The sequence below is a fragment of the Harpegnathos saltator genome, unplaced genomic scaffold, assembly GCF_003227715.2.
Source record: "Harpegnathos saltator strain DR-91 unplaced genomic scaffold, Hsal_v8.6 scaffold45, whole genome shotgun sequence".
NCBI classification, from domain to species: Eukaryota; Metazoa; Arthropoda; class Insecta; order Hymenoptera; family Formicidae; genus Harpegnathos; species Harpegnathos saltator.
Window position 1 is genome coordinate 67,748 of NW_020230261.1, and position 15,376 is coordinate 83,123.

General features: G+C 35.5%; 1 protein-coding gene across 6 annotated transcripts in view; it reads right to left on the reverse strand.

The window, feature by feature from the left end:
- Nucleotides 1-3,412: 3,412 nt before the first annotated feature.
- Nucleotides 3,413-15,376, reverse strand: part of LOC105185916 (CBP80/20-dependent translation initiation factor) — a 98,284-nt gene continuing 86,320 nt past the window's right edge. For 5 of the 6 annotated variants that reach the window (XM_025301778.1, XM_025301776.1, XM_025301775.1 and 2 more), the window contains exon 9: nucleotides 3,560-3,793. In XM_025301778.1, the coding sequence (XP_025157563.1) occupies nucleotides 3,560-3,793 (234 nt within the window). Of the gene's footprint in view, nucleotides 3,794-15,376 lie in introns of all 6 variants that reach the window. The other variant, XM_025301774.1, reaches the window with a different exon arrangement.

Genomic DNA, 15,376 nt, shown 5'->3' on the forward strand with positions numbered 1-15,376 from the left:
CTTCTGCTTGTCAATATGGCAAGTCTTTCAGAACGAGAACGCATATCTCTTTTGATGATGAGAGGATGGGATGATCGACTAAAGTCGTACAATGATGTGAGGCGGCTTTTTAATGAAACTTTTCGTAATCAGGGTAATGCCATTTCAAAATCTACCATTGAAAGAACGATAAGGCGTTTTTAGGAAACTGGAAGTGTGAAAAATCATGCAATACCAGGTAGGCCAATATCAGCAACAAGTGTAGAGAAATCATTAGATGTTCCACAATCCTTTATCGAAAATCCGCATGATTCGACCCGCAAAGTAGGACAGCAACATGAAATAGATCAAATGTCTGTGCTTAAAATATTGAAAATGAATAAATTTCATCCTTATAAGGTCCATCTTGTACAAGAGCTAAATGAAGATGATTTTGATAGGCGCATTGAATTTTGTGATTTGATAATGGAAAAAATAGCCGAAGATCCTAACTATCTATCAAATGTGTTTTCAGATGAGGCAACATTTCAGTTAAATGGCCACGTTAATCGACACAGTTGTAGATTTTGGTCAGATACAAATCTTCACTGGATTGAAGAAACACACACGCAGTATCTACAAAAAGTGAATGTTAGCGTAGGCATTTTGAATAATATTCTTATAGGTTCACTCTTTATTGACGGAAATCTAACAGCGATAAAATATGAGAATATGCTAAGAAACGAAATAGTTCCAGCGATACAAGCAATGGATACAATCATGGATGACAACTTCGAGCATACATGGTTCCAACAAGATGGTGCCCCCCCACATTACGGAAGGGACGTCCGTAATTATCTGGACACAGTGTTTCCTCATCGATGGATAAGTAGAAGAGGACCTATAGAATGGCCTCCTCGATCACCCGATTTATCACCTAACGATTACTTCCTGTGGGACCATTTAAAAGATAGTTTACAAAACGAAACCACAAAATATGGATGACTTACGAAATCGAATTCTTGATGAAGCTGCTCTCATCCCTGCTGACTACATTCAAAAAGCCGTTTCATCTTCTTACGATAGATTAGCTTATTGTCAAACTGTTGATGGCGGACGTTTTGAACAATTACTTTAAACCTTTCCAGTATTGCCTTAGTTGGCCGGACATCTCCCGACCTTGCCTTAGTTGGCCGGATCATCCTACGATCTTGCCTTAGTTGGCTGGATTATCCTCCGATCTTGTCTTAGTTGGCCGGATCATCCTACGATCTTGCTTTAGTTGGCCGGATCATCCTACGATCTTGCCTTAGTTGGCCGGATCATCCTCCGATCTTGCCTTAGTTGGCTGGATCATCCTCCGATCTTGCCTTAGTTGGCCGGATCATCCTACGATCTTGCCTTAGTTGCCCGGATCATCTTACGATCTTGCCTTAGTTGGCTGGATCATCCTCCGATCTTACCTCAGTTGGGCGGATCATCCTACGATTTTGCCTTAATTGGCTGGATCATCCTCCGATCTTGCCTTAGTTGGCTAGATATCTTACTATAAAAAACTCGATAACTTCGGAACAGCTTATTCAAAGTGGATAAAGTCATAGTGCTTTGAAAAGGTCTGAAGAAGGGCTATAAGAATAGGTAATAAAAAATTGGGGGTTCGATTTAAAAAATCCGAGGTGACTTTGTCCTGACCTTGATGACGCCACCCTAGACCAAATTGTTAAGATCGGTAAATAGATCTTTTTCAACGCTGTAACTTTTGTCTGAAACATTTTTTTATAAAGTGTACATTTTTCGAAATTTTCAGGGGTCCCTGTATTTTTTCTTCACCCTGTATATAATATAATTTTTTTTTATTTTGTTAATCTTAGTTTATTTTAATATTATTTCAGGAAATTATAGAATTCATTCGCTTCTAAATATTTTTTGCATGTAAGAAAATTAAGAATTTAAAAGCTTATATATAATATGCTATATATAACAGATATAAACGATTATCTTCTTTAGTCTTCTATTGGTAAATGTACGAAGTTCTTGAGAAATAGCCGCGGTGCATTATAGTTTTACGATGCGTCAATTAAAAATTTTCCACAACGGACGTGTATATAAGAAATATACAATGCGATGTATCGACGTCATTGTGGGTGCAGGCCTAGTTTTCGAGTTCGCAGCACCGATTACTCAAGGTAAATCCTCTCTTGAGCCTTCGCTGATTGAATGATGGTTCCAAGGTCGTCGGTGGGTGGGCTGCTCTGTCTGCTAATAAAGCGGACTTTATTATTCCATGTTGATGCACATATTAAAAGCCAGACGATGAGTGTGCAATTGACATAACCGTCTTGCGGCATTTCCCGATATCATTTCCTATCGATTTCTTCTTTTTCAAACGTAGATATTTTTTAATTGAACGAAGACAAACGAAAATCCTTAACATGTTCTATCAAAATCTGTTACATTTAATTCAGTGAACAATAATAGGTAACAAATAGAAAGAAATTAATATACCTAACACACTCGAAACAAATAGTACTCGATCAATATACGAGTCTAAAAAATGTTGAAATAAACGTGAAAAGTATGCTTGAGCAAAGTAGAATTTATTTTAACGGTTGTATTATTTGATATATTTATTATTCATAATTATATTATAATTACTTAGGCAGCACAAAATATTATGAAATCCTAAATATGCTTAGAATATTTTAGGCATGTACAAAATGATTCTAGAACATCTTGTTTTATCTAGATATTCCAATACATATATTTACTATTTATTTTAAGATTGAGATCAGTGTTTTAATTTCTTGACGTAATTTTACAGATATTTTCGTAACTTAATATGTATGCGTCTTAATCAGACATGACGATAAATCAGTTTAGACGATAAATCGAGATTCAAGAATCGATGTTATATAATTTCGTAAGCGAGTAACAAAGGTGTGCGCGTGACGACCAACGACGTGAATTTGTGTTATGACTCAGAGAGAAATCACATTTACCATTCGGTCACTGGGCAGTCTTTTCTCGCCCTTGACACAATTCGGCAGAAGTGGTTTTTGGAAAAGGCAATCTTACGTGTTGTTTTGCGTCACTTTTATTCGTATAACTATATATTTATTTCAGAAATATGAAATTTTTTTATCTTGTCTCCATGATAAATCCATGAAACTTGACTTGTTGACATTAACAGATTATTTTTGTCAAAATTCCTTGATTTCAACATTTATCGCAAATTCTTTCGATTTATATAAAAGGAACTTGTTTATTTTTACTGCATACATAATTTTTGAATAAAAATTTCGTTAAGAAAAACAAGATCATCCCAAACTTATATGCTCAAATTATTCATGATTAATAAAAAAAAGTGAATAACACAAAACAATCACTATTTTTGTACTTTTGCATCGTATTTTATATGTTATTATTATATTAGTATTAAAACGATTTCAGAGTATTGATTCGTTCAGTAAACTGTATTTTTGTCGAAGAAACATTAAATCCTGTACAAAGAGCCAAAATACATGTATATTCTCGCGTAAATCCACTTACATGTTCTTTGGGAAAGACGGACGGAAAAACCGCAAGTATTAGATATTTGCAGTTATTTAGAATTTGAGTTGGGGTAATAGTAAACCACCGCTGGTGCCGGTAGTTGCCAATGAGCAGCATGGAGTTCAATCAGTTGCAGAAGCGTCTTTTTAACCGAAGGCAGTATTGTCGTTTCTTCTGCTAAAAAAGCATCGCGCACACTCCCAAGCAGTTGCTGTAGTTGTACTGGCAACTCTGCATCCAAGTCCTTACCGATACACATGAGGATGAAGAATAAGCAATTCGTCTACGGGACACAAATATCCATTAAAATTATAAACAAGTTTTAATAGAAAAAAAATAAAAATACAAAAATAATAAAAATAGATAAAATAAAATTATTTACGAAAAGTTACACCTTATATATAGAAGCTGGAGTCACATCTGTCTTGATCACATAAGGTCGCATGTAGTTCTTAAGATATATCGCTTTAAAATGTTGCATTTTGTAATTGATTATATTCATTTGTTTATCATTATTATCAAACATATCCTTATTATTTTTTTTGTTTGTATTTCTTATGCTTACATGAGCTAGTTTTTGTGAGTATGTTATATAATGAACAGATTAGAATACCAAAAAAAAATATAATCTCCAATAAATTCTCTAGTATCTTTAATAGAGAGATCTCTAATATCTCTAATATCTCTAATAAATTTGATTTTGTAACGATTATCTTTCTGAATAATATTTAAAAAATTTTTGTAGTTGCTCATTGTTTCTTAAAAACTGATTAACAAATAAATCATGTTATTATGTAAAAAAGTGATTTGATCTCTGTTCTACCAAAAGGTTTTATATATTATGTATTATGTATTGTCAATTAATTGTGTAAAAATTACATACTATCAAAATATTCTTCGAATTTTTTATCATACTAAATTAATAAATATATTAAAATAATAAATTCTGTAAAAATTAATAAGGCCCCTATATAAAATTTAAGTTTAAATATATGTAACGAAATTAGTAAAGAAATATTTCAATAATAAAAATTATTTAAATTTAAACCTTACGTAAGGATTTTTGTTTGTTTTCTCAGAATCTTTACATGATAGATGATTTTACTAAGGCAAAAGATTCGAATATTTTTTGATAGGTTATTTGTATAGGTTGTTTGTAAATTGAATATTAGTAGTAACATATTTGAAGAAACTAGCGCATATAAATAAAAAGAAATATAAATGAAAAAGAATAGCATGCAATATATTTGCAGTGACAGTAGCGAAGAATAATTAATAATACTAATTCAAAATAGTTTTCAATATCATTTAATGTAAAATTATATAACTTTAATATAATATATCTCAGGAATTGCATGTTACTTCCATGTAATTCAAAGTATAGATGATTTTTGATTCTATTCTATACAATATATATCAAAATCGAAATAATTCGTTAGTTATAAGTTCTATAAATAATTACCGAAGAACGAAAACAAAAGGCAATGCCTAAAATATTATAAGAATAGTACTTTGATTTTGATTTAATTTTGACTATGGAATATTGGTTTACTGATGTACTGATATACTGATTATACAGGGTGTTTCTAAAGTCCGACCCCACCCCTGGATTTCAGAAACGGCTTTAAATATGGAAAAATGTTTCAGACAAAAGTTGTATGGTTTCAAAGAGGACATATACATACAACAACTATATCATTTTGTTTACAGATGGCACCGCTTTCAAGATATTCACTGATCATTAATTTTTTTAACCCATTAACGCCCAAAAGTCCTAAAATATTAGCCTTACTTTGCAATTGTATTTTATGTAGAGAAACATATTATATAAGGTTGGAATAGCATTTCCTTATGTTTTCGGGGTCGTTCTATAAGATTCCGGCATCAGAATTTTTTTAGATTCACAATAAAATCCAATATGGTGGAATTTTTGGAGAAAGGTCGTGAAAAATCAACAATTTTACTTCTTATAAGTTTGATTTCGTATCAAAAACGTTACTTTGATACAGATACAAGTGTCACATGTTGTCTCAAAAATGTTGAACTTTCAAAATATGCATTGGTGAAAATATGAAATCAAGATGGCTGCCTCAAAATGGCGGTTTGAGCGAAAAAACTTAAAAATAATGTATTTTTAGAATAACTTCGCAGAATCCTAGTATTTAGCATCAATTTAGTATCCAGGGTACTGATTTTAGATTATTTGCTGACAACTAATTCATATTAGAGAATTTCAAAATGGCGGATCCAAGATGGCGATTAAAAAGCAGGAATAATCGTGAAAATTTCCAGATTTTCATGAATTTTCTTCTATTATTTTCATATTCATAAATTCGAGATGTACACACGCACATATACAGGGTGGGTAATTATAAACTTACAAACTTTATAAAATACATAAAAAACATCGAGATAAGTACAACGGGCAAAAAGAAATAGAAATCGACTACGTAAAGTTTTGAAAAAAATATGCTAAATGAATGAGCGAATAAACGCTCAGTGGGCATGCGTTGTGGGCATCGCAGGTATGCTACTCCGTACTGCTTGGGCCGGATTGGCAGGTAACAACAGCGGACCGGCGCGCGCTGTTCTTGCCTGTCAATCCGATTCGGCGGTTGAGTAGCAGGCCCGCGATATCCGACCACTGCGCATTTATTCGCTCATTTATTTAATAATTGTTCTCAAAACTTTATGTAGTCAATTCCAATTTTTTCCCGTCCGTTGTATTTATCTCGATGTTTTTGTAAAGTTTATAAGTTTATAATTACCCACCTTGTATATGTGCGTATGTACGTCTCGGAAATAATTTATGAATATGAAAATAATAGAAGAAAATTCATGAAAATCTGGAAATTTTCATAATTATTCGTGTCTTTTAGTCGCCATCTTGGATCCGCCATTTTGAAATTCTCTAATATGAATTAATAGTCAGCAAATAATCTAAAATCAGTATCCTGGATATTAAATTGATGCTAAATACTAGGATTTTGCGAAGTTATTCTAAAAATACATAATTTTCTAAGATTTTTTGCTCAAACCGCCACTTTGAGGCAGCCATCCTGAATTCACATTTTCACCAATGCATACCTTGAAAGTTCAACATTTTTGAGACAATATGTGATACTTGTATCTGTATCAAAGTAACGTTTTTGATACGAAATCAAACTTATAAGAAATAAAATTGTCGATTTTTCACGACTTTTTCTCAAAAATTCCGCCATATTGGATTTTATTGTGAATCTAAACGAATACTGATGTCGGAATCTTGTAGAACGACTCCGAAAACATAAGGAAATGCTATTCCAACCTTATATAATATATTTCTCTACATAAAATACAGTTGCAAAGTAAGGCTAATATTTTAGGACTTTTGGACGTTAATGGATTAAATGGAAACCCCAATTTTTTATTATATCATCTCTTTCTACCAATTAGCTTTGATAATCTTTGTTTGAAACATTTTTTTGTTTGCCTAATATTTTTTGAAATATTTATGCAAAACTTGATAAATTTTTATAATAATTAACTTACTATATCTCGCTATTTGTTGGAAGAGAAAATAGTACTAGATTCTTTTACTTTATTTGATTTCAAAAATATATTATTACAATAGTGCCCTGACTTTTGTTAATTTGATAATTTTGAAATTTTCAAAAATCGATGAGTTAACAAAAGTTAGGCACTATTGTAACAATATATTCTTGAGACGAAATAGAATAAAAAAGTCTTGTAATATTTTTTCTTCCGACAAATACCGATATATCGTAAGTTAAATCCCATACAGCACCGGACATCCAATGGATGTACGTTTCACGTCCAATTTATGTCCGTATGTCTGATTTACGTCTGTGGACATAAATTGGACGTAACAAGGATGTCCTTATTGGACATGGGACCTGTAGGATGTCCGATGTACGTCCATCGGACGTCCATGTCCGAAGTTGTGAGAAACATATGTCCTATGGACATCTTTTGTAAAATAATGGACATATAACGGACGTCCAATAGACGTCCGTGTGCTATCTGGGATATATATACTACACAAATATATATAATATACAAATATATATAAAATACAGTAACACTTCCAAAAAATCGATTTTTTAAATATTTTTCAAAAGATTGATATTTTAGAAGTATGCTTCTAAAAGGGTTTCATGAAATTCAAAGTATTTCTCGAGATATATGAAGTTTAATTAAAGCGAACGCATGGCGTTGAAACGCGTACTTAGCCGGCCGCCCGTTGGCAGCCCGAAATGATCATTATTATTCCTCTTAGACCTTTTAGCTGCATGTGTTTGGTTATATAATATAAATTCCCAGCAAATACTGATAAATAAAAGTTAGATTGCCGTGATATAACAAATGTAACATGTAATATAACGTTGATATTGCAAGCACATACTTGTTAGTTGTAATTTCCTACTCATAAAAGTTGCAATTGTATAACAGAAATATAACGTTATATAACATAGATATATAACATATACAGTCGTGGACAAAATTAAGTGGATATCATAAATAACGAAAGGTTAATTTAATTTAACTATCCAGATAACCAAACCTGTGCGAGCAGATTTCGAGCAAAGCCTGTTATCATAGTTTGATGGCAAATAGGCAACAAATTTAACACAGAATCTGTTATATTAAATTATGCCACCAATCTGCGGTCAAATATGCGCCAGATTCTACTGTCGGATATTTAACAGCAAATTTGTAGCAAAAACCGCGCAAGACTTGCAGTAATTTGACGGCAGATTGGCGGTAGAAACCGAGCAAACTCTGCGCACAGACTATGCGCGTAGTTTGGCAGCAGGACCTGCGCGGTTTCTGCCAAAAATCTGCTCGCACGGCCTATCACGTAGGTCTTGTCGACAAAACACGAGCCTAATGAGGACACAGATGGCTATGGTTTTGATGTGGGGATCTGATCGAAATTGGCGTCAATCTGCGCGCATTCTGCTAGTATTTTGCTTACCGGGTAATAATGTCAAAAAATCAAACTTTTATTGCTTATTTAAATTAACGAAGTATAATTTGACAAAATATAAAGAAAAACCAATTGTAACAAATAATATATTAGGTGTACAACTTTGCTTCCGCCGTTTTTTTCCGAAATTCGAGGCTTTATTGTAAAAAACTGGTTATACTGTTGTATCCGACCCACAAGGTTTGTGGCAGCGTCCGTTGTCCGCGAGCCTTAGGCATCTGATGCTGATTTTGACATCTGAGCGAGGATTGTCCTGACGACGGAAAATCGATAAGAAGTAAACACCAAGAACAGCTGACAGAGAGTCTCTGGCAAGCTGTCATCAAAGACAGACACGAGAATTCAGAATTATTAAAATAGAGAATTATTCTTGTTTAAAGCGTGAGCGAGTTATGCTGTAAATATTAAAGCTTCTTAATCGTTACGCGGGTGTTTTCATTTACTCGAGTGCAAACGCGAGTGCGAGAGTGAGCGCAACATTTTCAAAATGTTGAAACTTTAATATTTACAGCACAACTCGCTCACGCTTTAAACAAGAATAATTCTCTATTTTAATAATTCTGAATTCTCGCGTCTGTCTTCGATGACAGCTTGCCAGAGACTCTCTGTCAGTTGTTCTTGTTGTTTACTTCTTATCGATTTTCCGTCGTCAGGACAATCCTCGCTCAGATGTCAAAATCAGTATCAGATGCCTAAGGCTCGCGGACAACGGACGCTGCCACAAACCTTGTGGGTCGGATACAACAATACATTTATGATTCAAAATATTGTCCATCGCTGGCCACTACTTCTCCCACCTTTCGGGTAGCGTACGAATCCCGCATTGAAAAAACTGGTCATCTTTTGAAGCGATCCACGAATCGATCCAATTTCTTAGTTCTTCATAAGACCGGAAGTGCTGGTCAACCACGCCGTGTACCATTGATCGAAACAAGTGATAGTCAGAGGGAGCAACGTCTGGAGAATACGGCGGGTGGGGTAGGACTTCCCATTTCAACGTTTCCAAGTATGTCTTGACTACTTTCGCAACATGGGCTCGAGCATTGACATGCTGCAAAATCACTTTATCGTGTCTCTCGTTGTATTGCGGCCGTTTGTCTTTCAATGCTTGGCTCAAACGCATTAATTCCATTCGATAACGTTCGCCTGTGATTATTTCAGTCGGTTTTAACAGCTCATAATACACTATGCCGAGCTGATCCTACCAAATACAGAGCATGACATTGGAGCTGTGAATATTCGGTTTGGCCGTCGACGTGGAAGCATAGCCGGGATATGCCCATGATTTTCTGCGCTTGGGGTTATCATAATGAACCCATTTTTCGTCCCCAATCACAATGCGATGCAGAAATCCCTTCTGTCTTTGCCTTTCAAGCAACTGTTCACTAGCAAACAAACGCCGTTCAACATCTCTCGGTTTCAACTCGTACGGCACCCAATTTCCTTGCTTCTGAATCATTTCCATGCCTTTGAGGCGTTTTGAAATTGCTTGTTGAGTCACTCCCAATGATCGTGCCAATTCTTCTTGACTTTGACACGAGTCTTCATTAAGTAATGCCTCCAATTCTACATCTTCGAAAACCTTCTCTCTTCCACCGCTATATCAGTCTTCGAGGTGAAAATCACCGTTCTTGAAACGTTGAAACCACTCATGACACGTTCTTTCACTAATAGCGGCCTCACCATAAGTATTTGAGAGCATTCGATGAGCCTCAGCCGCAGATTTCTTCATATTGAAGCAGAAAATTAAAACCTCCCACAAATGACGAGAATTTGGCTCGTAAACTGACATTTTCAATCGAGAATTACTTTATGATTCAGACACAAATCGATTAATGTTTCTATGGGGTTATGTTGACAGATGCCCAAGTTTATTGCATGACGTCTATGATCTATTTATTTCAACCACTACTTACCGCTAAAGCCATCTATAGGAAAACGGCGGAAGCAAAGTTGTACACCTAATATTAGAATTTTTATTGATTAATGATAATAACATAAAACTGCACATGGTCAAAATTAAGTGGATACTATACAAAGTAAGCATTAATACTTCATATTGTAGCTTTTTGCTTTCATTACTGCTTGTAATACGTCGTAGCATATTTTCAACAAGTTTTTCCAAATAATGTTTATCAATTCTTTGAAATTTTAGTTGCAATTCATTTAGAAACTCTTCTTTATTACTGCGTTTTTCTAATGGAATCTCTGCATCCAGTAAACTCCATAAATTTTCGATTAGGTTAAGGTCCGGACTTTGTGGAGGCCATTCAAGAACTTCTATTTTACAATTCTGGAAAAATTGTTTCGTTTTCTTTGCTGTGTACATTTACTGTGTACTGTTTACGTTTTCTTTACTGTGTGCTTTGGTTCAACAATGTTTAATGACGTTGTCGATAGGTTACGTTAAGTTTCTCTCACAATTATTCTGTCATTGTATGCATTTGTGTTACGTCTCCGTCCCCGACCATGTACATTTTTGACAGTATTATGTTATAAATATTTTGTATAAATTTTATGAACTACGCTTTTCGAAACTATATATTTTTCTGCTATTTACGATAACTTAGCTTATTTTTACAGTCTGAAATAATCAGATTTTGCAGATGAACAGAAAACTTTTCTTTGCTTAAACATGTCTGTTTATTAACTTTGATCATACTGGTACAAAGATCAACGTACACCGAGGACGCAATAACATAACATATTAGGTAAAGCTCAACGTTTGTTTATATTGTTCCACTTTGAATATAAAATTTTCTGTTTGTCCACTTAATTTTGTCCAAGGTCTAAATGCTAATCATATGAATAAATATATGTAAACAGTTACAGAAACACTGTTTTTACAATTACGAGTATACATACTAAATTAATATTCTTTCATGTCAACAAGAATATTTTACGTTCAAAATTTAAAATTTATTTACAAGATTGGAATTAAATAGAGGATTTGCCAAAATTTATGCAGTGTCCACTTAATTTTGTCGACGACTGTATATATATGTATATAATTCAAATATAATATTTGTTACATGACGGTGCTCAGAAGCTACGCGCGAAGGAAGAATGCAATGCAGATTAAAAAGTGATGAAGGAGATGATGCTGCAATTGCTATGGGAGAATCAAGTTACGGCCCTGGAATAGATTCCCTATGCTAAGCTAAAATATTCGATTGATTTCTGTTAAATAATTCATACTAAAACTTTAAATGCGTTTTTTTCGAAATTACTCTTTCTCAACTGGCGGCATCCATAACTAGAACAATTTTCGACCGATTGACTTCCGATTTTAACAGTAGCTTCACAAAATGAATAGTTTCTGTTATACGCAAAGGTTTTTGGTTATTCTTCTCAATTTCGGAGAACAAAATATTTAAGAAGCCAAATTTTAGGAAAATTTTGAATTTGTGCCTTCAAACCGCTGCTAATAGTTAAACAAGCGGGCTTCTATCCCACTTTTTAAAATGAATTTTCAAAAACCGGACCTTTTTTACTGAAATCTTTTTGAACCTGACCTTTTTAATGAAATCTTTTTGAACCTGACCTTTTTAATGAAATCTTTTGGAACCTAACCTTTTTAATGAAATTTTTTTGCACCTGACCTTTTTAATGAAATCTTTTCGAACCTGACCTTTTTAATGAAATATTATAATTAATAACTCCCCCCGATTTATTGATACCCCCTATTGATATACCCACTCTTTATCGATACCCTCCCTCCTCCCCAGAATTGTTTGATTCTATAGGCAAGATGGCGGGCGACCGTGACGTCACGCACATGTCCGGAGAAAAACGTGCCGGGATGTAGGTAGGCTCGAACCTGGGGGCCCGGCGGTTGCTATCCGAATGCTCGAAACCTTCTAGACCACCGTTCGCCTATTGCTAGTAGACGTTACGTTTACGGGTAAGATGGCGGCCGTGACGTCACGCACATGTCCAGAGAAAAACGGGCCGGGTGTGTTGCTGGACTCGAACCTGGGTCCTGCGGCTACTATCGAACGCTCCAACCTCCTAGACCACCGTCGCCTATTGTTAATAGACGTCACGTTTACGGGTAAGATGACGACCGTGACGTCACGCATACGTCAAAAAAACAAACGGCGGCGGTGTAGGTAGGGTCGAACCTGGGCTCCGCGATTACTATCGAACGTCTATCGGACGTCTCTCGAACGTCTCTCGAACGTCTATCGGACGTCTCTCGAACGTCTCTCGAACGTCTATCGGACGTCTATCGAACGTCTAATAATCATCATACTGCAAATAAAGAACTGTATTTTTATCAAACACAATTATCATATAAAATCCTAAGAGGTGAAAGGGGATAAGCGTGTTGGAAGAAACATCTGAAATTACATTTGAAATAATGTTTTATTGAGCGTCGTACAATTCTCTCCAAGACCATCAATTGAAAATGTTTAGTACGTTCTGTAAGGCACAATTTTTCATATGATTATTACATCGAAAAGTATTATTCAATTCTTGCAGAGAAGGCATGTCATCGTAATCGGTGTCCACGGTCCTAATGATCACGTTGCTTCTCACATTGTCATCCAGAAGATGTAACAACCATTCCCGCTTCTCATGCCCCTTTACATACATAAGTTGAGATGCGACATGTTCAAGCTCGCCATAAATATCACCCACCACAGCTGTAGTAATCAAATGTTCAGCTCTGCAGTATTTGACGGTTCCATCTTCCCATCGTAATCCATGATGATTAGCCGTTAACCAGTGGGCTCTCGATTTGTCTGATCTTGTGAGCAGATGCCATGGCATACTCGTGAAGATGTAGTGTGAAAAAATAGTTCTATTATTCAGTATCGCCGCTTCTTTTACAATAAATCTCTTTCCAACCATGTACCCTTGTAGATCCACAAAAGTCGGCACATCCATGGTGAAATATTCTTCGACACGTCCGGGAGAGAAATGTTGTTTATAGCACTTTGTTGCATGTATTATTCTTTTCTCGTACATACTTTCTGATGTTAGTTAAGTTTGCGCACCATGTTGGTTAGCGGGCTGTATTCAATTACACGATCATGCAGGATGAGACAATATGCGGTAGTATTCGCCGATATATTCTCCTTACACTCAAATTCTATACGCACATCAACAGTTGCACTCTTGGTGGAGTCATTTTTACACGAGCAATCAATGACATCGAAAGAACCTAGCCGCCGAAAGTCGGTAATTTCTAACCATACCTCAGCACTGTCGCATCCATAATATGATTTACGAAAACGTCTATACATATCGTAAAGTACGGTGTATTTATTTTTTCAAAGTCCAAATTCATGTCGTCGTACGGATAACACTCTAAATTCAGATAGAGCTTCACGTTGATCAATTTGCAATCATCGAAACGAGTTATATTTTCCGACATGACATTCTTCCGACCAGTCTGCAGCGCAAAGATAACGTATCGAGGTTTCCCCCTAACTAGTAGCAGTTTTGACGGTCCACAGGTGTTTGGTCGTGCTTTACAACAGAGGAAATTCATACAGATCCCACGAACGGAAACTCAAACTTAAGTATCGTCCGTTCTCCAAAGTTTTCATGGAAATTTTATTGATATCATTCAAGATTACGTGAGGCATTGTATCTTGAATAGCTCGATCTTAGGATCCAACGCTGAAGTTCCTAGTAGACTGTTATTGTCGCTGCGCGATCGTAATAGAATCAATTCGTGACGCGCGTTGATCACTATAGGCTTCTAGTCTTCACAGAATCCTAGCAACACGCTGAGTGTTGCACGCAAAAGTTGAAGTATCCGGGGAAATAGTGCTAGTCGTCTCTCACGCGGCATTTTTCATGATAATAATTTTGTCTGAAGATATCAATACATAGTTTTTGAGCGTTGAAGTTATTCCCACGTTTCTGTTACGATCAATCTCCACACCATCTAGTTCATAACGGATTCCATCAAACATGAATGCAACGCAATTATATCCTAACGTTACAGTCGCACCATCGACTGCAACTTGTTTCGTCACCTTCCCTCGACATAGAGATAACTCTCGCATGGCAATATGTATAAATCCTGCTGCTGTAAGGGTATTCGTATCTCGTCGCTATATCCAAACGTTGTGTTAGCGTATGGATTGTACGTATGTGTCTCAATCTTGACGATGCGCTCGTCAAAGACCGGTTCACTTCCAATGTTCAAAATGTCAATCATCTTTCTCAATCGTTTCGTACGATGAATCCTAGAGATTTCAAAAATTCAACGTTCAACGCGCTGAGTTATTTTCGAGCGAGGGATTTTGTACTGTTAATCGCGCGTCTCGTAAAAAGTATATTTCCAGCTTGTTTCACCTGTTCCACTTGATTCACTACAAGCATTTCATAGATTACGTTTATTATCGTCGCCATCGTACGTGCAATCTAACGGTAATCTCTTCCTCTCGAAAATCGAGCGATTGTCCTTCTTGATCAATTACACGCACCGTTAAATCTGTAATGCTCCGTGCGATGATTGGAAGGTAAATGACATGTGTCGGTGTTTCCGATATCTTATATCCTAGTGGCACCTTAGGCGAGAATTCATGTATCGTATGTATACGCATACTATTACTGTACGCACCACTGACAACGCTGCATTCTATACGAATGATATTCACATTGATAATCTTAATCGGTGCGTCCTATTCGTACCATCGGTGCAGTTCTAATATACGACTCGATGAGAATCCCAAAAGCGAGCCAATGTTGTTTGGTTTGTTAAAATTTATTCTATAATCACATTTTATTTCACTCTTCATCGTATTATTATTGGCACGAATTATTATAGGATATTCATTCTCGTCATCTCTATATGGATTATTTTTAGAACGCACTGCTTTTGGAGAATGTGAAATTGCACGTTTTAGATATTCG